The sequence below is a fragment of the Hyla sarda genome, chromosome 3, assembly GCF_029499605.1.
Source record: "Hyla sarda isolate aHylSar1 chromosome 3, aHylSar1.hap1, whole genome shotgun sequence".
Taxonomy (NCBI): Eukaryota; Metazoa; Chordata; class Amphibia; order Anura; family Hylidae; genus Hyla; species Hyla sarda.
The window spans coordinates 290,042,784-290,066,322 of NC_079191.1; the positions used below are offsets into that span (position 1 = coordinate 290,042,784).

The following is a 23,539-nucleotide window of genomic DNA, read 5'->3' on the forward strand; positions in this document are numbered from 1 at the left end:
ACCCGGTTTCTGGCGCTGCTTACCGTACGATATATGGGTCCTTGTTGTGTACAATGGAGGCGGCTGCTGTAGTATGAGCCAAGATTTCTCTCTTCTCCATTGGACAGAACAGGGAATTTGTATTGGCAGCGAGAACGATGACCACATGGTGAGCAGCGGTAGAAACCGGGTCACCTGACCTATCTACCTATAAATTCAAGTTAGTGCAGGTGAGACTGCTGTAATATTGTCTTTAATAGTAGGTAGTATCCCCTTGTAAGTAGTATAGATAGTTGAAGACATTAGACAGCAGCCCACCCTGTAGACAGCAGCCCCCCCCCCCCGCAGACATTTGTATCAGCCCTCCTGTAGCCAGCAGGACCCCCCCTTTTAGCCAGCAGGACCCCCCCTTTTAGCCAGCAGGACCCCCCCCCCCCTTTTAGCCAGCAGGACCCCCCCCCCCCCTTTTAGCCAGCAGGACCCCCCCCTTGTAGTTGCTTACTTGCCTGTCGCCGTCCGCTGCCCCTTTCTGCCGCTCCCTTTACTGCTGCTGCTCCGTTCTGCCGTCTGCATCCTGTGGTCTTATGGAGGAGCATGTGACACACACGTCACTCTGCTTCCTCCGTAGCATTACGCTGGGCGCAGGGGAGGACGTGGAGTGACGAGGGTGTCACATGCTCCTCCATAAGACCACATGATGCAGATGGCAGAACGGAGCAGCAGCAGTAATCCGAATGCCAGAACAGGGCTGCGGCATGATGTGGATCAGAGAAGCAGCGGAGCACTCCACCAGGTATCGGCTTTGGTATCGGGGATATTAGACGAGTCCCCAATACCATGCAAATACCGGGTATCGGCCCCGATACCGATACTAGTATCGGTATTGAGACATCCCTAGTTGTAAGGAAAATAGACATAACCAAATAAATTCTACATTGATTCACATATACAATACCGTATGTCTACTTTATGTTGGCATCCTAAAGTTGACATGTTTTTACTTTTGGAAGACATCAGAGGGCTTCAAAGTTCAGAAGCAATTTTCCAATTTTTCACAACATTTTCAAAACCTGAATTTTTCAGGGATCAGTTCAGTTTTGAAGTGGATTTGAGGGGCCTTTATATTAGAAATACCCCATAAATGACCCCATTATAAAAACTGCACCCCTCAAAGTATACAAAATTACATTCTGAAAGTTTGTTAACCCTTTAGGTGTTTCACAGGAATAGCACCAAAGTGAAGGAGAAAATTCAAAATCTAAATTTTTTTTACACTAACATGTTCTTGTAGACCTAGTTTTTGAATTTTTACAAGGGGTAACAGGAGAAAAAAAAGCCCCCCAAAATGTGTAACCCAATTTCTCTTGCGTAAGAAAATACCCCATATGTGTAGGTAAAGCGCTCTGTGGGTGCACTAGTGGGCTCAGAAGGGAAGGAGCGACAATGGGATTTTGGAGAGTGAGTTCTCCTGAAATAGTTTTAGTGGGGCAAGTTACATTTGGGAAGCTCCCGTGGTGCCAGAACAGCAAAAATAAATAAAAAAAAAAACAACATGGCATTCTATTATGGAAACTACACCCCTCAAGGAACGTAACAAGGGGTACATTGAGCTTTAACACCCCACAGTTTTTTGAAGACTTTTTGTTAAAGTTGGATGTGTAAATTAACATTTTTTTCACTAAAATGCTGGTTTTACCCCAAATTTGAAATGTTACAAGGCGTAATAGGAGAAAATGACCCACAAAATTTGTAACCCCATCTCTTCTGAGTATGGAAATACCCCATGTGTGGACGTCAACTACAATACTCAGAAGAGAAGGAGCACCATTGAGCTTTTGGAGAGAGAATTTGGTTGGAATAGAAGTCGGGGGCCATGTGCATTTACAAAACCCCCCGTGGTGCCAGAACAGAGGACCCCCCCCCCCCCCACATGTGACCCCATTTTGGAAACTACGCTTCCCACAGAATTTATTAAGGAGTACAGTGAGCATTAACACCCCACTGGCGTTTGACAGATATTTGGAACAGTGGGCTGTGCAAATTAAAAATGTAATTTTCACGGACCACTTTTCCAAAATGTTGGGTGAAAATGGTCACTGCACCCCTTATTACATTGCGTGAGGGGTTTAGTTTACAAAACAGGGTCACATGTAGGGGGGGGGGTCGACTGTTCTGGCACTATGGGGGCTCTGTAAACACACATGGCCTTCAATTTCGGACACATTCTCTCTCCACAAGCCCAATGGTGCTCCTTCTCTTGTGAGCATTGTAGTTTGCCTGCAGAGCACTTTACATCCACATATGGGGTATTTCCCAAAAATGGGGCTACCAATTTTGGGGGCTTTTTTCCTATTTTCCCTTGTGAAAATGAAAAATGTAGGGTAACATCAACATTTTAGTGAAAACTTTTGTTATTATTTTCACATCCAACTTTAACGAAAATTCGTCAAACACTATACCCCTTGTTACGTTCCGTGAGGGGTGTAGTTTCCAAAATGGGGTCACATGTGGGTGTTTATTGTTTTGCGTTTATGTCAGAACCACTGTAAAATTAGCCACCCCTGTGCAAATCACCAATTTAGACCTCAAATGTACATGGTGCGTTCTCACTTCTGAGCCATGTTGTGCGCCCGCAGAACACTTTGCGTCCACATATGGGGTATTTCCATACTCAGGAGAAATTGCGTTACAAATTTTGTGGGTCTTTTTTTCCCTTTTACCGCTTGTGAAAATTAAAAGTATGAGGCAACACCAGCAAGTTAGTACAAAAAAAAAAAAAAATTTACACTAACATGCTGATGTAGACCCCGATTTTACTATTTTCATAAGGGGTAAAAGGAGAAGAAGCCCCCCAACATTTTTAACACATTTTCTCCCAAGTACGGAAATACCCCATATGTGGCCCTAAACTGTTTCCATGAAATAAGACAGGGCTCCAAAGCTAGAGAGTGCCATAAGCATTTCAGGCCTAAATTGGGGATTTGCTTCCGCCACCAAAATACCCTACGCCAGTGTTTCCCAAACAGGGTGTCTCAAGCTGTTGCAAAACTCCCAGCATGCCTTGGCAGTCAGTGGCTGTCCGGCAATACTGGGAGTTGTTGTTTTTCAACAGCTGGAGGCTCCGCTTTGGAAACCATGCCATACAAGTTGTTTTTAATTGGGGATGGGGGGGGGGAACGACGACACTGTAAGGGGTATGTGTATATGTAGTGTTTTACTTTTTATGTTGTATTCACATGGGGTGGGGGGGGGGGTAAACCTTCAGCTGTTTTAAAGCTGTTAAATTTTCCTGCTGTGACCAGTTCCTGAGGTAGACTATTCCATAAGTTCACAGTTCTTATGGTAAAGAAGGCGTGTCGCCCCTTGAGACTAAACCTTTTCTTCTCCAGACAGGGGGGTGCCCCCTCGTCCTTTGGGGGGGTTTAACCTGGAACCGTTTTTCTCCATATTTTTAGCATGGGCCATTAACCCCTTAATGACGCAGGACGTATATTTACGTCCTGCGCCGGCTCCCGTGATATGAAGCGGGGTCGCGCTGCGACCCCACATCACATTGCGTCGGTCCCGGCCGTCAACGGCCGGGACCCGTGGCTAATACCACACATCGTCGATTGCAGCAATGTGCGGTATTAACCCTTTAGAAGCGGCGGTCAAAGTTGACCGCCGCTTCTAAAGTGAAAGTGAAACTATCCCGGCTAGTCAGTCGGGCTGTTCGGGACCACCACGGTGAAATTGCGGCGTCCCGAACAGCTTACAGGACACCGGGAGGGCCCTTACCTGCCTCCTCGGTGTCCGATCGACGAATGACTGCTCCATGCCTGAGATCCAGGCAGGAGCAGTCAAGCGCCGATAACACTGATCACAGGCGTGTTAATACCCTCCAGTGATCAGCATGAGAGATCAGTGTTAATAAAGGTAATTTAACCCCTTCCCTAATAAAAGTTTGAATCACCCCCCTTTTCCCATAAAAAAAAAAAGAAAACAGTGTAAATAAAAAAATAAAATAAACATAAGTGGTATCGCCGCGTGCGTAAATGTCCGAGCTATAAAAATATATCATTAATTAAACCGCACGGTCCCCAGAGCGCTCGCGGCATTCTCTCTGCAGCGCCCCGGTCAGACCCGCTGACCGGGAGCGCTGCACTGACATTCACGATGGGGATGCGATTCGCATAGCGGGACGCGCCCGCTCGCGAATCGCATCTCAAGCCACTTACCCGTCCCGGTCCCCGGCTGTCACGTTCTGGCGCGCGCGGATCCACTCTAGGGCGCGCGCGCCAGCTCTCTGAGATTTAAAAGGCCAGTGCACCAATGATTGGTGCCTGGCCCAATCAGTCTAATTAGCTTCCACCTGCTCCCTGTCTATATTACCTCCCTTCCCCTTCCCTTCCTGGCCGGATCTTGTTGCCTTGTGCCAGAGAAAGCGTTTTGTGTTGTCCAAAGCCTGTGTTCCAGATCTTCTGCTGTTGCCTCTGACTACGACCCTTGCTGCCTGCCCTGACCTTCTGCTACGTCCGACCTTGCTCTTGCCTTGTCCTTTTGTACCGCGCCTATCTCAGCAGTCAGAGAGGTTGAGCCGTTGCCGGTGGATACGACCTGGTTGCTACCGCCGCAGCAAGCCCATCCTGCTTTGCGGCGGGCTCTGGTGAATACCAGTAGCAACTTAGAACCGGTCCGCCGGCACGGTCCACACCAATCCCTCTCTGACACAGAGGATCCACCTCCAGCCAGCTGAATCATAACAGTAGATCCGGCCATGGATCCCGCTGAGGTGCCGCTGCCAAGTCTCGCTGACCTACCCACGGTGGTTGCCCAGCAATCTCAGCAAATTGCCCAACAAGGACAGCAGCTGTCGCAGTTGACCGCCATGTTACAGCAACTTCTGCCACTGCTACAGCAGCAACCATCTCCTCCGCCAGCTCCTGCACCTCCTCCGCAGCGAGTGGCCGCTCCTAGCCTCCCCTTGTCACTGCAGGACAAAATTGATGGGGACTCTGCCGTGGTTTCCTGTCACAATGCTCCCTACATATGGAGATATTGTCGTACCAATTTCCTACAGAACGGTCTAAGGTGGCTTTCGTAGTTAGTCTTCTGTCTGGAAAGGCCTTGTCTTGGGCCACACCGCTCTGGGACCGCAATGATCCTGCCACAGCCTCAGTCCAGTCCTTCTTCGCTGAAGTCCGTAGTGTCTTCGAGGAACCAGCCCGAGCTTCTGCCGAAACTGCCTTGCTGAACCTGGTCCAGGGAAATTCTTCTGTAGGCGAATACGCCATCCAATTTCGTACCCTCGCCTCTGAATTATCTTGGAACAACGAGGCCCTCTGCGCGACCTTTAAAAAAGGCCTATCCAGCAACATCAAAGATGTACTGGCCGCACGAGAAATTCCACCTAACCTGTCAGAACTTATCCTTTTGGCCATCCGCATTGACAAGCGTTTTTCTGAAAGACACCAGGAGCTCCGCCAGGAAAAGGACCTTGATCTCTAGGCACCTCTCTCCCAGTATCCTTTGCAATCTACCCCTGTGCCTCCCGCCGAGGAGGCTATGCAAGTGGATCGGTCTCGTCTGACCCATGAAGAGAGGACTCGCCGCAGAGATAAAAATTTATGTTTGTACTGCGCTAGTACCGAACATTTCTTGGAGGATTGCCCTATTCGTCCTCCACGTCTGGGAAAGGCATGCACGCACCCTGTTCAAATGGGAGTGGCGTCCCTTGGTGTGAATTCTGCTTCTCCACGTCTCACTGTGCCCTTGCGGATTGCTCCTTCTGCCAACTCCTCCTTCTCAGCTGTGGCCTTCTTGGACTCTGTTTCTGCTGGAAATTTTATTCTGGCCTCTTTGGTTAATAGGTTCTGCATCCCGGTGACCCGTCTCGTCAAGCCGCTCTACATTTCTTCAGTCAACGGAGTGAAGTTGGACTGCACTGTGCGTTACCGCACAGAGCCCTTGCTTATGAGCATTGGACTGCATCACGAGAAAATTGAATTTTTGTTTTGCCCAACTGCACCTCTGAAGTCCTCCTCGGTCTGCCATGGCTCCAGCGTCTTTCTCCCACCCTTGACTGGACCACCGGGGAGATCAAGAATTGGGGTCCTGCTTGTCACAAACGATGCCTCACATCTGCTCCTCATAACCCCCTTTTTCCTGGTGGCACTCTGCCCCGTGACAAGCTTCACCCTCTGCCCCCCCTCCCCATTCCCACTTCTTCTGGATTACCTGCTGCTGATGTAGCTACCCAGGACTTCTTTCTGTTCCGGAAGGAAACTCAGGAGGCACCCCCTATGTTCTCGTCTCATTTGAAGGGACAAGGAGACAAAAAGAGGGGGAGACCTAAGGGGGGGGGGGGGGGTACTGTTACGCCGAGCGCTCCGGGTCCCTGCTCCTCCCCGGAGCGCTCGTGGCGTTCTCCTCTCTGCAGCACCCCGGTCAGACCCGCTGACCGGGAGCGCTGCACTGACATTCACGACGGGGATGCGATTCACATAGCGGGACGCGCCCGCTAGCGAATCGCATCCCAAGCCACTTACCCGTCCCGGTCCCCGGCTGTCACGTTCTGGCACGCGCGGCTCCGCTCTCTGGGGCCCGCGCGCGCCAGCTCTCCAAAATTTAAAGGGCCAGTGCACCAATGATTGGTGCCTGGCCCAATCAGTCTAATTAGCTTCCACCTGCTCCCTGTCTATATAACCTCACTTCCCCTTCCCTTCCTGGCCGGATCTTGTTGCTTTGTGCCAGAGAAAGCGTTTCGTGTTATCCAAAGCCTGTGTTCCAGATCTTCTGCTGTTGCCCCTGACTACGACCCTTGCTGCCTGCCCTGACCTTCTGCTACGTCCGACCTTGCTCTTGCCTTGTCCTTTTGTACCGCGCCTATCTCAGCAGTCAGAGGTTGAGCCATTGCCAGTGGATACGACCTGGTTGCTACCGCCGCTGCAAGACCATCCTGCTTTGCGGCGGGCTCTGGTGAATACCAGTAGCAACTTAGAACCGGTCCTCCGGCACGGTCCACGCCAATCCCTCTCTGACACAGATGATCCACCTCCAGCCAGCCGAATCATAACATATACATTTTCCTGCATGTAGTTATGATTTTTTCCAGAAGTACGACAAAATCAAACCTATATAAGTAGGGTATCATTTTAACCATATAGACCTACAGAATAATGATAAGGTGTCATTTTTACCGAAATATGCACTGTGTAGAAACCGAAGCCCACAAAAGTTAGAAAATCGCGCGTCTCTGCACACTTTCCAGCTCCGCAGTGTCCCTTTTATGGACTGGTGCCCAAAACTGAACAGCATATTCCAGGTGAGGCCGTACCAATGCTTTATAAAGGGGGAGTATTATGTCCCTTTCCCTTGAGTCCATGCCTCTTTTTATACATGACAATATCCTGCCGGCCTTGGAAGCAGCAGCCTGACATTGCATGCTATTCTGTAGTCTGTGATCTACAAGTACACCCAGATCCTTCTCTACCAGTTTAATCCCCCCTAAGACATACGATGCATGCATGTTATTAGTACCCAGATGCATAACTTTACATTTATCCACATTGAACCTCATTTGCCAAGTGGATGCCCAGACACTTAGTCTACCCAAGTCATCTTGTAACTTATACACATCCTCTATAGACTGTACCGTGCTACAAAGCTTGGTGTCATCTGCAAAGATAGAAACAGAGCTGTTAATGCCATCCTCTATATCATTGATAAATAAATTAAACAACAGCGGGCCCAGTACAGAACCTTGGGGTACACCACTAATAACCGGGGACCAATCAGAGTACGAATCATTGACCACCACTCTCTGGGTACGATCCATGAGCCAGTGTTCAATCCAGTTACAAACTAAAGTTTCCAAACCCAAAGACCTATGAGGGACAGTATCAAATGCTTTAGCAAAATCCAGAAACACTATGGGAGGTACCGTATATACTCGAGTATAAGCCGACCCGAGTATAAGCCGAGACCCCTAATTTCAACCCAAAATCCCAGGAAAAGTTATTGACTCGAGTATAAGCCTAGGGTGGGAAATACCTCATCCCCCCCTGTCATCATCCAGACCCGTCATTAACATCCTCATCATCATCCCCTTGTCATCATCCCACACATCCCCCCTTCATCATCCCCTTATCATCCCACACATCCCCCCCTTCATCATCCCCTTGTCATCATCCCACACATCCCCCCTTCATCATCCCCTTATCATCCCGCACATCCCCCCTTCATCATCCCCTTATCATCCCGCACATCCCCCCCTTCATCATCCCCTTATCATCCCACACCCCCCCCTTCATCATCCCCTTATCATCCCGCACATCCCCCCTTCATCATCCCCTTATCATCCCACACCCCCCCTTCATCATCCCCTTGTCATCATCCCACACATCCCCCCTTCATCATCCCCTTATCATCCCACACATCCCCCCTTCATCATCCCCTTATCATCCCGCACATCCCCCCTTCATCATCCCCTTATCATCCCACACCCCCCCTTCATCATCCCCACCCCCCTTCATCATCCCCACACCCCCCCTTCATCATCCTCTTCTCATCATTCGCCCTCAGTGGTCTTCAACCTGCGGACCTCCAGAGGTTTCAAAACTACAACTCCCAGCAAGCCCGGGCAGCCATCGTGAAGATAGCAGCCCGGAACCACTATCCCACCGGACCACCTCCTCACCGGACAGTCCTGCAGGACCGGACCAGCGCCGAGCGGAGGTGAGTACTCAGAACTAAAGGGGGTGAGAGGGGGCTGGATGATGTTGAAGGCCGCAGTGGTCTTCAACCTGCGGACCTCCGGAGGTTTCAAAACTACAACTCCCAGCAAGCCCGGACAGCCGATGGCTGCCCGGGCTTGCTGGGAGTTGTAGTTTTGAAACCTCTGGAGGTCCGCAGGTTGAAGACCACTGCGGGTGGGGGAGTTCACTCGAGTATAAGCCGAGGGGGGTGTTTTCAGCACGAAAAATCGTGCTGAAAAACTCGGCCTATACTCGAGTATATACGGTATTTATCAATTTTGCCTGTTGACAGTTTCTTTTTACCCTTTTTTTTTTCCTCTTTGGTTTTTGAGGACATGCACCCAATTTATCATTTGGTGCAAGTTGTTAGTAATTTTGGCTCAAATGTTGAAATCAGCTGTTCACAGCGCCTTTTACACAGAAGTTAAAACCACAGAGGACGGCGTATTTTACCCTGTATAGCAGCCATTTCGGAGTCCCTCCTGCAGTATATCAGCAAGCGACATGAGTAATTTTCTTTTGTGGGGTTTATAGCCACCATGTGAAATGGATTTTATTTTCAACTTGAGTAGTTTTTTTTTTTTTTGGTTACTTTAGTGCAGTGGGAGTTGTAGTTTTGCAACATCTGGAGGTCCGCAGGTTGGAGACCACTGCTTTAGTGCTTACCTTTCCTGAACCTGTGTGGCCATGTCCAATGCTGGCTCAACGGAGGGTGAAGGTTCCTCAGGATAGTATTGAGCAGCCCGTTTTAATGTATTTTGACGCCTTACATTTTCTTACATTGCTAAGTGTGTTTTCGGAGTGCAAGATTTCTTGGTGGTGATTTGCGCCAAAATAACGGCATTTGCGCCAAAAATGCGCCAAAGATTGATTGATGAATCAAATGATGAATTACTGACTAAAGTTGAAATCACACAGAACCGTGTGATTTTGAGAAAGTTGTAAAAATGACAATGGAGAAGATGCGCCAAACTTTGGTGCAAAACGACACTTCGCCAAAGTTACGTTAAAAAAGACACATAAATCCTTTGATAAATACCCCCCTATATCCACTTCCCTTCCCCTGTCAAGGCTTCTACTCACTTCTTCATAAAAGCAAATTAGATTGGTTTGATTTTATTTTCCTATGAAGCCTATTCCTATTAACTATTCCAACCCCTCCCTCTGCTCCACCCCAGGTACATTTATAATTCCCACCTCTCTATCTACACTATCTTTGGTTGCACATTGGTTGCAAAACAGAGTTTGTTACTTAATTCAGTGTTTCGCAACCAGTGTGCCTCCAGCTGTTGCAAAACTACAACTCTCAGCATGCACTTACAGTCAAAGGGCATGCTGGGACTAGTAGTTACGCAACAGCTGGAGGCACAGTACTGCAACTCCCAGCATGCCCTTTGTTTTTTGCATGCTGGGGGTTGTAGTTATGCAATTACTGGAGGCACACTTTATCATAGAACAAAATGTGCCTCCAGCTATTGCAGCTATAACTACAACCCCCAGCATGTGCAAACTACCAAAGGGCATGCTGGGAGTTGTAGTAGTGCCCTCTGCTGTTGCATAACAACAACTCCAAGCATGCCTTTTTGTGCATGCTGGGAGTTGTTGCTAAGCAACAGCAGGAGGCCAGCCTTACCTCCTGCTGCTTGCACACATGCCGGATTCTCCTGCCACCACCGCCACTGTCTCCGCTCCCCGGATCGGGGGCCCCCAGTCAAAGTACACACTCCCGGCACCCGCTCTCACCCTCCGGAATAGGGGGCAGAGCGGGTGCCTTTAGGGACACCCCCACAGCAGGCATACCGATTCAGCTGCCGGTAATGGCCAACGAATCAGGACGATCATGAGGTGACACCAGTGCCACCTCACTCCTGCTGCTATAGGGCGATAGGTGCCGTGTCGGACGGCACCTATCACCCTTTTTTTACGGGTCACCTGGGACCAGATTGACCCGGAATCTGAATTGATCGGTGATGTGCGGCCGACATGGGGGGGGGGGGGTTTGCACGGGGTGCCTGCAGGCATCCCTGGCCGGTCCCCGCCCGGCGAGCGGCGGGGATGGAATTCCCACGGGCATACAGGTACGCCCTTGGTCCTTAAGTACCAGGATGTCAGTGCGTACCCATACACCAGTGGTCCTTAAGGGGTAAAGGGGTGCTCCAGTGGAATAAAACATTTTTTTCTCAAATCAACTGGCGCCAGAAAGTTAAACAGATTGTAAATTACTTCTATTAAAACAAATCTTAATACTTCCAGTACTTATCAGCTGGTGCATGCGCCACAGGAAGTTGAGTTCTTTGTTGTTTTCAGTCTGACCACAGGGCTCCCTGCTGACACCTCTGTCCATGTCAGGAACTGTCCAGAGTAGGAGCAAATCTCCATAGCAAACCTTTCCTGCTCTGGAAAGTTCCTGATATGATATATCAGAAACTGTCCAGAGCAGGAAAGGTTTGCTATGGGGATTTGCTCCTACTCTGGACAGTTCCTGACATGGACAGAGGTGTCAGCAGGGAGCACTGTGGTCACACTGAAAACAACAACTCAACTTCTTGTGGAGCATTCAGCAGCTGATAAGCACTAGAAGAATTAAGATTTTTTTAGAGAAGTAATTTACAAATCTGTTTAACTTTCTGGCACCAGTTGATATGAAAAAAATAAATAATTTGTTTTCCTCCGGAATACCCCTAACCCCTTAACGACCACGGACGTAAATGTACATCCTGGTTTGGCGGTACTTCGTGCACCAGGACATACATTTACATCCTGTGTATGACCGTGAGCATCGGAATGGTGCTCTCGTCATATACGGCAGGTTCCGGCTGCTAGCAGCAGCCGGGGACCCGCCCATAATGGCCAACATCCGTGATTGCGCGGATGTCCGCCATTAACCACTCAGATGCCGTGATCAATACATATCGCGGCATGGATAATCGGATCGCCCACATGGGGGGGGGGGGTTTGCACGGGGTGCCTGCAGGCATCCCTGGCCGGTCCCCGCCCGGCGAGCGGCGGGGATGGAATTCCCACGGGCATACAGACACGCCCTTGGTCCTTAAGTACCAGGATGTCAGTGCGTACCCATACACCAGTGGTCCTTAAGGGGTAAAGGGGTGCTCCAGTGGAATAAAACATTTTTTTCTCAAATCAACTGGCGCCAGAAAGTTAAACAGATTGTAAATTACTTCTATTAAAACAAATCTTAATACTTCCAGTACTTATCAGCTGGTGCATGCGCCACAGGAAGTTGAGTTCTTTGTTGTTTTCAGTCTGACCACAGGGCTCCCTGCTGACACCTCTGTCCATGTCAGGAACTGTCCAGAGTAGGAGCAAATCTCCATAGCAAACCTTTCCTGCTCTGGAAAGTTCCTGATATGATATATCAGAAACTGTCCAGAGCAGGAAAGGTTTGCTATGGGGATTTGCTCCTACTCTGGACAGTTCCTGACATGGACAGAGGTGTCAGCAGGGAGCACTGTGGTCACACTGAAAACAACAACTCAACTTCTTGTGGAGCATTCAGCAGCTGATAAGCACTAGAAGAATTAAGATTTTTTTAGAGAAGTAATTTACAAATCTGTTTAACTTTCTGGCACCAGTTGATATGAAAAAAATAAATAATTTGTTTTCCTCCGGAATACCCCTAACCCCTTAACGACCACGGACGTAAATGTACATCCTGGTTTGGCGGTACTTCGTGCACCAGGACATACATTTACATCCTGTGTATGACCGTGAGCATCGGAATGGTGCTCTCGTCATATACGGCAGGTTCCGGCTGCTAGCAGCAGCCGGGGACCCGCCCATAATGGCCAACATCCGTGATTGCGCGGATGTCCGCCATTAACCACTCAGATGCCGTGATCAATACATATCGCGGCATGGATAATCGGATCGCCCACATGGGGGGGGGGGGTTTGCACGGGGTGCCTGCAGGCATCCCTGGCCGGTCCCCGCCCGGCGAGCGGCGGGGATGGAATTCCCACGGGCATACAGGTACGCCCTTGGTCCTTAAGTACCAGGATGTCAGTGCGTACCCATACACCAGTGGTCCTTAAGGGGTAAAGGGGTGCTCCAGTGGAATAAAACATTTTTTTCTCAAATCAACTGGCGCCAGAAAGTTAAACAGATTGTAAATTACTTCTATTAAAACAAATCTTAATACTTCCAGTACTTATCAGCTGGTGCATGCGCCACAGGAAGTTGAGTTCTTTGTTGTTTTCAGTCTGACCACAGGGCTCCCTGCTGACACCTCTGTCCATGTCAGGAACTGTCCAGAGTAGGAGCAAATCTCCATAGCAAACCTTTCCTGCTCTGGAAAGTTCCTGATATGATATATCAGAAACTGTCCAGAGCAGGAAAGGTTTGCTATGGGGATTTGCTCCTACTCTGGACAGTTCCTGACATGGACAGAGGTGTCAGCAGGGAGCACTGTGGTCACACTGAAAACAACAACTCAACTTCTTGTGGAGCATTCAGCAGCTGATAAGCACTAGAAGAATTAAGATTTTTTTAGAGAAGTAATTTACAAATCTGTTTAACTTTCTGGCACCAGTTGATATGAAAAAAATAAATAATTTGTTTTCCTCCGGAATACCCCTAACCCCTTAACGACCACGGACGTAAATGTACATCCTGGTTTGGCGGTACTTCGTGCACCAGGACATACATTTACATCCTGTGTATGACCGTGAGCATCGGAATGGTGCTCTCGTCATATACGGCAGGTTCCGGCTGCTAGCAGCAGCCGGGGACCCGCCCATAATGGCCAACATCCGTGATTGCGCGGATGTCCGCCATTAACCACTCAGATGCCGTGATCAATACATATCGCGGCATGGATAATCGGATCGCCCACAGCGCTGCCGCGGCGATCCGATCATCCAGCATGGCGGCCGGAGGTCCCCTCACCTGGCTCCGGCCGTCTCCTGGGGTCTTCTGCTCTGGTCTGAGATCGAGCAGACCAGAGCAGAAGATCACCAATAATACTGATCGGTGCTATGTCCTATGCATAGCACTGAACAGTATTAGCAGTCAAATGATTGCTATAGATAGTCCCCTATGGGGACATAAAAAGTGTAAAAAAAAAAAAAAAAAAAGAAAAAAAAAAGTGAAAAATCCCCTCCCCCAATAAAAATTAAAATTGTCCGTTTTTCTCATTTTACCCCCAAAAAGCTTATTTTTTTTAAATAAACATATTTGGTATTGCCGCGTGCGTAAGTGTCTGAACTAGAGATGAGCGAACTTACAGTAAATTCGATTCGTCGCGAACTTCTCGGCTCGGCAGTTGATGTCTTATCCTGCATAAATTAGTTCAGCTTTCAGGTGCTCCGGTGGGCTGGAAAAGGTGGATACAGTCCTAGGAGACTCTTTCCTAGGACTGTATCCACCTTTTCCAGCCCACGGGAGCACCTGAAAGCTGAACTCATTTATGCAGGATAAGTAATCAACTGCCGAGCCGAGAAGTTCGTGAAGAATCGAATTTACTGTAAGTTCGCTCATCTCTAGTCTGAACTATCAAAATATAATGTTAATGATCCCGTATGGTGAATGGCGTAAACATAAATAAAATTAAAAAATAAAAAAAAGTCCGAAAATGCTGCTTTTTTTTGTCACATTTTATTCAAAAAAAAAAAAAATTATCTACAAGTTTTATACATGTAAATGTGGTATCGATAAATTACAGATGACGGCGCAAAAAATTAGCCCTCATACCTCCCTATATACATAAAAATGAAAAAGTTATAGGTGGTGAAAATAGGGCGATTTTAGATTACTGATTTTGTACAAAAAGTTTTAGATTTTTTTTTTAAGCGGTACAAAAATATAAAAGTATCTAGCCATGGGTATCATTTTAATCGTATTGGCCCACAGAATAAAGAACACGTCATTTTTATCGTAAAGTGTACAGTGTGAAAACAAAACCCTCCAAAATGTTGCACAATTGTGGTTTTCATTTCCTCCCTAAAAAAAAAAAATTCGGGGTACGTTGTACATTTTATGGTAAAATGAGAGGTTTCATTACAAAGTACAATTGGTCACGCAAAAAACAAGCCCTTATATGGGTCTGTAGATGGAAATATAAAAGAGTTATGGATTTTAGAAGGCGAGGAGGCAAAAACAAAAACGCAAAAATAAAATTGGCCTGGTTCTGAAGGTTAAAATGGGCTTGGTCCTTAAGGGGTTAAGGTGAAAATGGTCTTTGTCCTTAAAGGGTTACTGCGCTCCCCAGCGTCCAGAACATTGAGTTCCGAAAGCTGTGTGCAGGCTTCCGTGTTCCCGCCAGCCCCCTCAATGAAAGTCTATGGGAAGGGGGCATGACGGCTATGACACCCCCTCCCATAGATTTGCATTGAGGGGGCAGGACGTGACATCACATGATGGAGCGTGACATCACAAGGGGGCGGGCGTGAACACAGGAGCCCGCACACAGCATTTGGAACTCAATGTTCCGGACGCCGGGTAGCGGAGTAACCCTTTAAGGACCAAGGTTAAGCAAATTCAGCTATGGTAATTTAAAGGAGAAAATTTTATCCCCTATCCTTAGGATCCTTAGGATAAGTTTCAGATCGCGGGGGGTCCGACCGCTGGGGCCCCCCACGATCTCCCTTAGGGGCCGCGGCTCTCTGCATAGAGAGCGCGTATCGACCACCGCACGAGGCGGCGGCTGACACGCGCCCTCCATTTACTGCTATGGGAGAGCCGAAGCGCTGCCTTAGGCAATTTCCGGCTCTCCCATAGCAGTGTATGGAGGGGGCGTGTTGGCCGCTGTTTCCTGCGGTGGTCAACACGCCCTCTCTAACCAGAGAGCCGAGGGCCCCGTACGGGAGATTACAGGGGGCACCAGCGGTCGGACCCCCCGCAATCTGAAACTTATCCCCTATCCTTAGGATAGAGGATACATTTTTCAATCCCGTAGTTCTCCTTTAACCCTAAATATAACCATTTTAACTAGTGCATTATAGTTGGTCACCAACAAGGGCCCAGTGGGTGTACTGCTTGAGCATTTTATCCTCTCTTTATTGGTATAAATTTTAGAAGCTGTACCTACATTCTATCCATGAATTAAACCTTTTAGATTACTTAATCATCAATGGACATATATTTATAGGACTTTGAGCACCAGTACTCTATTTTTGTGTATTTTATGCTTTTTCGCACCAGGGATATAGGTGCACTTTCTGGCCAGCTTGGTCCCACCAATTGGGTTTTCATACAGTGGGCATATTCCAACGTTTTGTTTACTTATTTTCATGCCAATATAGAACATTTATTTTGTTTGTGCAATTTGTCATAGGTAGGTTCTACCAGCAGTCTTACATCTATGGACACCGGCAAATGGACAAAGCACATCAGGGGGAATTTATCAATCGTTTTACAGTTTTTTGTTTTTTTTTTGGCAGTTATTTGGCACAGTGTTTGTTTTTTGCACCAAAGTTTTGCAACTTTTTATTTAGAATGTTTTTCAAAACAAACATACTAAGTTGTGATTTAATTTGATATCATACAGTAGTCAGGAATTTATGGTGTGCAATTTTCAGTTTGGCGCATCTTATGGCACACATGAGCTAACTGAGGCGCAAATTTACACCAATGCAACATAGGGAGGGAGCAACATACAAAATGGAGTACTAAAGTACAAAAGGTGATCAGCACCCTATTTTTCACATGTCCTGCAACATGTAATAAATTTGGTACAGGTACATAGTTTTCATCACACAAATTAATGGGGTAAAAAGGTATGCACCTACATTATCCTTTTCCATTTACTTTCTTGGATGGAGTATAAACCTTGCTGCTTTCAATTATTTTAAAACATCATGATCATTCCTGATCCAATCTTGCGTTATTTCTATAATCATTCCTGACAGTATCCAACTATGAGGCTAGGTTTCCACTTGTTTTTTTTTGTACACCTAAAAAAAACGCCAGAAAAACTGCCACAGGTTTTTTCCTGAGTTTTGGCAGTTTTTCTGGTGTTTTCCCTGGTGTGTGGAAACAGCCAAATTTGTCCCCTGTGGCAGTTTTTTCACTGCCTTCTGGGTACCACTCTGTGGGTCGGATGCTGAGCGCCCGGTCCACGGAGTGTAAGGAGATGAGGAGTGATGTGCAGCATCACTACTCACCTCCCCCGACCGAATAGTATACAGGGGTGTATAGTGTACCCGTGTATACTATACAGGAGCCGGGAATCCTGTCACCAGACTGACAGGACTCCCTGCTCCTATAACCCCTTTGGGCGGTATACAGAATATACAGCTATCTATAGATAGCTGTATATAGTGTATACAGAACAGGAGGCCCACTTACCTTCCTCGCTCCCTGTCCCCGTCAGGTCAGTGTAGCTCCTCCCCCTAGTGATGACATCATTAGGGGGCGGAGCTACAGACGGGAGTCAGGCTAGTAAGGCTCTGTTTACATTGTCCGTTTTGTATAATGTGAACAGACCCTTCTGGCAGTGTCTTCCCAGATAGGGAGACTCCAGCTGTTACTAAACTACAACTCCCAGCCTTTGGCTGTCTGGGCATGCTGGGAGTTGTAGTTTTGCAACAATTGGAGGCTCCCTGTTTGGGAAGACATTGAAATATGGGCGCTCTACCCAGCGGACAGCGACAAAAAATGTACTAACCAATATTTTGTGTTTTTTTTTCCTTCTTGTTTCAGTCGTTTTGATTACATTTTGAGTCGATTGATTACAGCAGATGAACATGTTTTTCTTTTAATAAAATGGTAAATGAGGGCTGTGGCGGAGTGTTTTTTAAAATAAAATAATTTTTCCAATGTGTTTTTTTTTTATTGAATATTTAGGCTTAGTAGTGGAAGCCAGTCTTATTGACGGAATCCATTACTAAGCCGGGGCTTAGCGTTAGCCCCAAAAACAGCTAGCGCTAACCCCCAATTATTACCCCGGTACCCAATGCCACAGGGGTGCCGGGAAGAGCCAATACCAACAGGCTCGGAGCATCAAAAATGGCGCTCCTGGGCCTAGGCAGCAACAGGCTGGCGTTATTTAGGCTGGGGAGGGCTAGTATCAATGGTCCTCACCCACCCTGGTAACGTCAGGCTGTTGCTGTTTGGTTGGTATCTGGCTGATACTGAAAATACGGGGAACCCTATGCGTTTTTTTTTTTTATTAAATAAATAACGCATAGGGTTCCCCGTATTTTCAGTATCAGCCAGATACCAACCAAACAGCAACAGCCTGATGGTACCAGGGTGGGAGAGGACCATTGATACTGGCCCTCCCCAGCCTAAATAACGCCAGCCTGTTACCGCCCAGGCACGCCATTTTTGACGCTCCGGGCCTGTTGGTACTGGCTCTTCCCGGCACCCCTGTGGCGGTGGGTACCGGGGTAATAATTGGGGTTAGCGCTAGCTGTTTTTGGGGCTAACGCTAAGCCCCGGCTTCGTAATGGATTCCGTCTATAAGACCGGCTTCCACTACTAAGCCTGAAAATTCTATTAAAAAATAAATAAAACACAACACATTGGAAAAATTATTTTATAAAACACTCCCCCACAGCCCTCATTAACCATTTTATTAATAGAAAAAAAAAATGTTCATCCGCCGTAATCCTCTGCATACACAGATCTGAAACGAGAAGAAAAATTTTTTAAAAATTAAACACAAAATATTGGTTAGTACATTTTTGTCGCTGTCCACTGGGTAGAGTGCCCATATTGCAATGTCTTCCCAAACAGGGAGCCTCCAATTGTTGCAAAACTACGACTCCCAGCATGCCCAGACAGCCTTTGGCTGTCTGGGCATGCTGGGAGTTGTAGTTTAGCAACATCTGGAGTCTCCCTATCTGGGAAGACACTGCCAGAAGGGTCTGTTCACATTATACAAAACGGACAATGTTAACAGAGCCTTATAACCTTACCAGCTTGGATCCCGTCTGTAGCTCTGCCCTAATTATGTCATCACTAGGGGGCGGGGCTACACAGAGCCGTGGAGACTGGAGGGAGGTAAGGAGACTTCATCTTCGGTATACACTATATACAGCTATCTATAGATAGCTGTATATACTGTATACCACCCAAAGGGTTAACCTACATTGTCCAGCAGTGTAAGTTAACTCTTTCCTTGCCGAGCTTGCGCATAGCGCACAGCTCAGCAAGGGGTTAAGTGAGCCAGCAATGTGTATACTGTATACACATTGCAGGCTCACTGTAAGTTCTTGCTGGGCAGTAGGTATACGATGTATATCTTACTGCTCAGGATCAGCTGTTCTCCCGACTCTGTAGCGGTGAGAACAGCTGAGTCCCCACAGTCACTTCAGGAAGATCACAGAGGGTGTCAGGAGAAGCGACATCCGCTGTGATCTGTCCCTTACTGCAGGTACTACTGCTCCCAACATGGAGCGCACACTGTTCCATGCTGGGAGCAGTAGTACCTGCATTAATAGACAGATCGCAGCGAGTGTAACTCCTGACACCCGCTGTGATCCTCCTGTATAATGTATAGATGCGGCCAGCCGCTCCTCTATGGTCCCCTGCACTGCCGTATATATACACATATTCCTAGAGCTGTGATTGGCTGGAACCATCTGACCAATCACAGCTCTCTGCGGGAAATATGAATATGTGTATATATATATATATATATATATATATGTATATATATATACGGCAGTGCAGGGGACCATAGAATCCCGGCCGCCGCATCTATACATTATACAGAAGGATCGCAAAGGGGCGATCTGTCAATTAGTACAAACAGGTACTACTACTCCCATCATGGAACAGTGTGTTCCATGCTGTGAGTAGTAGTACTACCTAAAAAAAAATGTATTTAAAAAAAGTTAAAAACACGCACACACTACATTTTTATTATTGTCGGCTACATTTTTAGGTCCCCTCCCACATAAATTGATCCCTGTTTAAAAATTTATAAAAATTTCATTCTAAAAAAGATAAATTTCGTTAAATACAATTTTTTTCATCACTACTATATCTTTTTTATTATAATTTTTTAATGATACCCTACGAAATTGTAATAAAAAAAAAAAAAAAAAAAGTGTATCTCCATCACATTTTGGGATCGCTAAAGTCCAAAAACGAATAAAAACCACCTGAAAAAAACGACAAAGTTAAAAACCACATGCCATTTTTCTTGCCGTTTTTTCACTCCCATAGACTTCTATGGGAGAAAAACGCCAACATTTTCCCGAAAAAAAACGCCAAAGTCTCGACAAGAGGTTGTTTTTAAAAAACTGCCAAGGAGCCCAAAAACGCCAAAAGGATAAAAAAAATGCCAAACTGAAAAATGCCAAGTGGATTTCGCATTTTGCAGTTTACTATTGAGTTGCAGTTTAACATCTGGCCGCAGCGTTTTTTCCACAAAAAAAAAAAACCCATGTGGCAGAATGGGCGTTTTTATTGGCGTTTTTGTCAGCCTGATAAAATATGATATGTTGTATACAATACATTCAGCTCAGCATCACACTAGTGTTTCACTCACACCATCTTAACCAGTAAGAACTTGGCTAAACATGTGACATTTTACTACAATTGGACAAAAAAAGGACATCTATATGTTTCAATAGTCTGCTCATTCAACAAAAGGAAAAAAACAGAACAATTGATGACATGTTCCACTGCCCATCAAATCATCACCTATGTCAATGAGAATGCAATTGTCTTTATCATATAAGGCTGCCAGTCTAGAACGGAGTCATACAGTGTGACAAATGACTTCATCTAGATTTTAAACAATATATCTGAATTCATTTCCCATCACTTACATGACAGAACTTTCTATATCCACCATTTGAGCTCCATTGAATCCTATCAGAAATATCACTGAATGCACTTAAATACACACACAGCTAATAAATAGATAGATTATATATATATATATATATATATATATATATATATATATATCTATCTATCAGTATATTTGTATTTCAGTCCTTCAAGTCATTAGGCATGCATATAACAACATGACAATATAATGATCATCACCAATATTCTCATGACACAATGTCCTATGTACACCTCTTACCAAATACTAAGGCCTACAAATAGGCAAAAGGCTAAACACACATACAACATCAAAGCAATTGATTGCTTTAGAAATAAAAAAGACAAACATTTGACGCATGGATTGCCTGATTCTTTTTGAAAGTTGACAGCCCTTTAGACCAGGGATGTGCACAGACATTTTGGGGGGCAGGGGCTTATGTATTAAAAAAAAAAAAAAGGGCACTTTTCATTATTAAAAAAGAGACCTCCGGCAGTCATGTCAGCTGAATGGGACCTGCATCACTCCACGGAGGTCCCAATCAGTGAGGGCATCATAGGGCAGATGCATTAGAAGGGCAGGGGCTCAAGCCCCCTTTTGAGTCTGTGTGTGCACGTTCCCTTTTGAGTCTGTGTGCACGTCCCTGCTTTAGACCATTAGAACCCCCCCATACATTATATATGAAAGTAGATTTCACCAATTAATTATTACATTGACATAACACAATGACTAAGAATGGGTAGAAATAATGCCCTGAAGCATACCAGCAGCAAAGACAGAGGAGGGGACATTCTTTACCTGAGTCGGCCGTTTCAAGCCCTGTTGGGGGGATAGCACACTCACGGTCGGTTGCTTTGCGTTTCTTCGACATCTGCACAGTGATCTTGAGATGGTGGGGCTTCAGGAATGATGGATTGATCAAGTAGTGTTGGGAGAGGAAAAGAACAAGCTTTGCTATGGGGAGAGAGAGAGACTTTGAAGTGGCTGGAGTGCAAGTAGGAGGCAGGGACTATGAGGAGAAATTCTACAAATCCATCAATGCAATTCTCTATTCTATTTCTCTCCCGTTTTCCAGCTACTGAAAAGAACACATAGGACTGAAGGGAAGTGAAGTCATCGACATGGTCACTATCAGCGCTGGCTGGGCATTCCTTACTGGAAAAATGTAAGAGCTGACAACAATGTTAGCAAAATCTGTTCTTCCATGTTCCTGAAGAAGGTTCCCGTGTCTTGCTCACCACAATAGTACATCTAAAGATAGGTGTCAGGAAGAGAATGCACGGTGTTCTGCTGCCTGCTCCATACCAGGGTCCCACAGCACTGCACCTGGATTCAGCTTTGCTCATCTCTATTGACTTCCCAGGACCTGGAGCCATCAACTTGTCACTGGGCCTCTGCCCAGACACCAGTGTGTTCTGTGTGGAGGAAAAAGAGCTATCACATGAGGGTGACTCTAAGGCAGTGTTTCCCAACCAGGAAGCCTCCAGCTGTTGCAAAACTACAACTCCCAGCGTGCCCGGACAGCCTTTGGCTGTCCAGGCACGATGGGAGTTGTAGTTTTGCAACAGCTGGAGGCATTCGGCTGTCCGGACATGCTGCGAGTTGTAGTTTGGCAACAGCTGGAGGCACCCTGGTTGGGAAACACTGCTCTAAGGCTATGTGCACACAGTATCTGTACCGACAGGTATTTTACCAAAACCAGGAGTGGGTCCAAAACATTGAAAAGAGTTTACTTTCCCTCTGGGTCAGATTATACTATTGAAAAGACTGTATTTTTTCCCTCTGGGTCAGATTATACTATTGAAAAGACTGTATTTTTTCCCTCTGGGTCAGATTATACTATTGAAAAGACTGTATTTTTTCCCTCTGGGTCAGATTATACTATTGAAAAGACTGTATTTTTCCCTCTGGGTCAGATTATACTATTGAAAAGACTGTATTTTTTCCCTCTTGGTCAGATTATACTATTGAAAAGACTGTATTTTTTCCCTCTTGGTCAGATTATACTATTGAAAAGACAATTTTTCCCCTCTGGGTCAGATTATACTATTGAAAAGACTGTATTTTTCCCTCTGGGTCAGATTATACTATTGAAAAGACTATTTTTTCCCTCTTGGTCAGATTATACTATTGAAAAGACTGTATTTTTTCCCTCTTGGTCAGATTATACTATTGAAAAGACAATTTTTCCCCTCTTGGTCAGATTATACTATTGAAAAGACTATTTTTTCCCTCTGGGTCAGATTATACTATTGAAAAGACTTTTTCCCTCTGGGTCAGATTATACTATTGAAAAGACTATTTTTCCTCTGGGTCAGATTATACTATTGAAAAGACTGTATTTTTTTCCTCTGGGTCAGATTATACTATTGAAAAGACTATTTTTTCCTCTGGGTCAGATTATACTATTGAAAAGACTATTTTTTTCCTCTGGGTCAGCTTATACTATAGAAAATACTATTTTTTTCCTCTGGGTCAGCTCCACTCCTGGTATAGGCTAAAAGTACTGAGCGAAATACTGTGTGTGAACCCAGCCAAAAGTGTATTGTACACTATACATTCACACCATGCTAAGATCTGTAGGAGATGGATCTATTTACCATCTAATATAAAAGTGCTAGGCTGCTGCTACCAGGCAAACGTGCCAGTTACCTGAGGTAACGCTGCTTCGGCTCCCGCCTTCATTGGTTTGTATTGGAGAATGGAGATCTTCAGCCGTCCAGAGATGGTAATATAAAGAGCGGTCGTAGTATGTGTGTATGGGAGCAACAGACTAGAGATACAAGTCAGCTAAGTGTAGCAGTAGAACCAGTGCCATCATGGGAGCAGCCTGGCGCCTCTGTGAAGTTAGGATTGTTAGTTGTTCAAGGTTTGGGCGAATCTCAAGTCCAACAGGAGGCGATGACGTCAGCAGCTCCTGAATCCCGCTGCCATTCATTGACATGTTTATGGACGCGTCACCGTGACAAGCGCTATCACCGGCTCTTGCATTGTGTCATGTGGAAGCGGAAAGTTCGCTGCTCTCAGCGCCTGTAACATTCGGCTTTTCTCTTTATGTGTTAATACGTGCGGGCGATTCACT

The 23,539-nt window shown here is 46.2% G+C and overlaps 1 protein-coding gene and 1 long non-coding RNA gene across 3 annotated transcripts in view; one reads left to right on the forward strand and one right to left on the reverse strand.

Moving 5' to 3' along the window:
* LOC130362411 (uncharacterized) overlaps positions 1-21,594 on the forward strand; it is a 44,893-nt gene extending 23,299 nt beyond the window's left edge. The window contains exon 3 of the long non-coding RNA XR_008891409.1: positions 21,533-21,594. This is a non-coding gene — a long non-coding RNA (uncharacterized LOC130362411). The remainder of the gene's footprint in view (positions 1-21,532) is intronic.
* Positions 1-21,829, reverse strand: part of PDE10A (phosphodiesterase 10A) — a 673,197-nt gene extending 651,368 nt beyond the window's left edge. Inside the window, exons 1-2 of one of the 2 annotated variants that reach the window (XM_056566828.1) lie at positions 21,696-21,829; positions 21,256-21,411 (exon numbers count right to left, since the gene is read on the reverse strand). In XM_056566828.1, coding sequence (XP_056422803.1) covers positions 21,256-21,411; positions 21,696-21,708 — 169 coding nt within the window. In that variant the 5' untranslated portion in view covers positions 21,709-21,829. Of the gene's footprint in view, positions 1-21,255; positions 21,537-21,695 lie in introns of those variants that run through there. The other variant, XM_056566831.1, reaches the window with a different exon arrangement.
* Between the last annotated feature and the right edge of the window lie 1,710 nt (positions 21,830-23,539).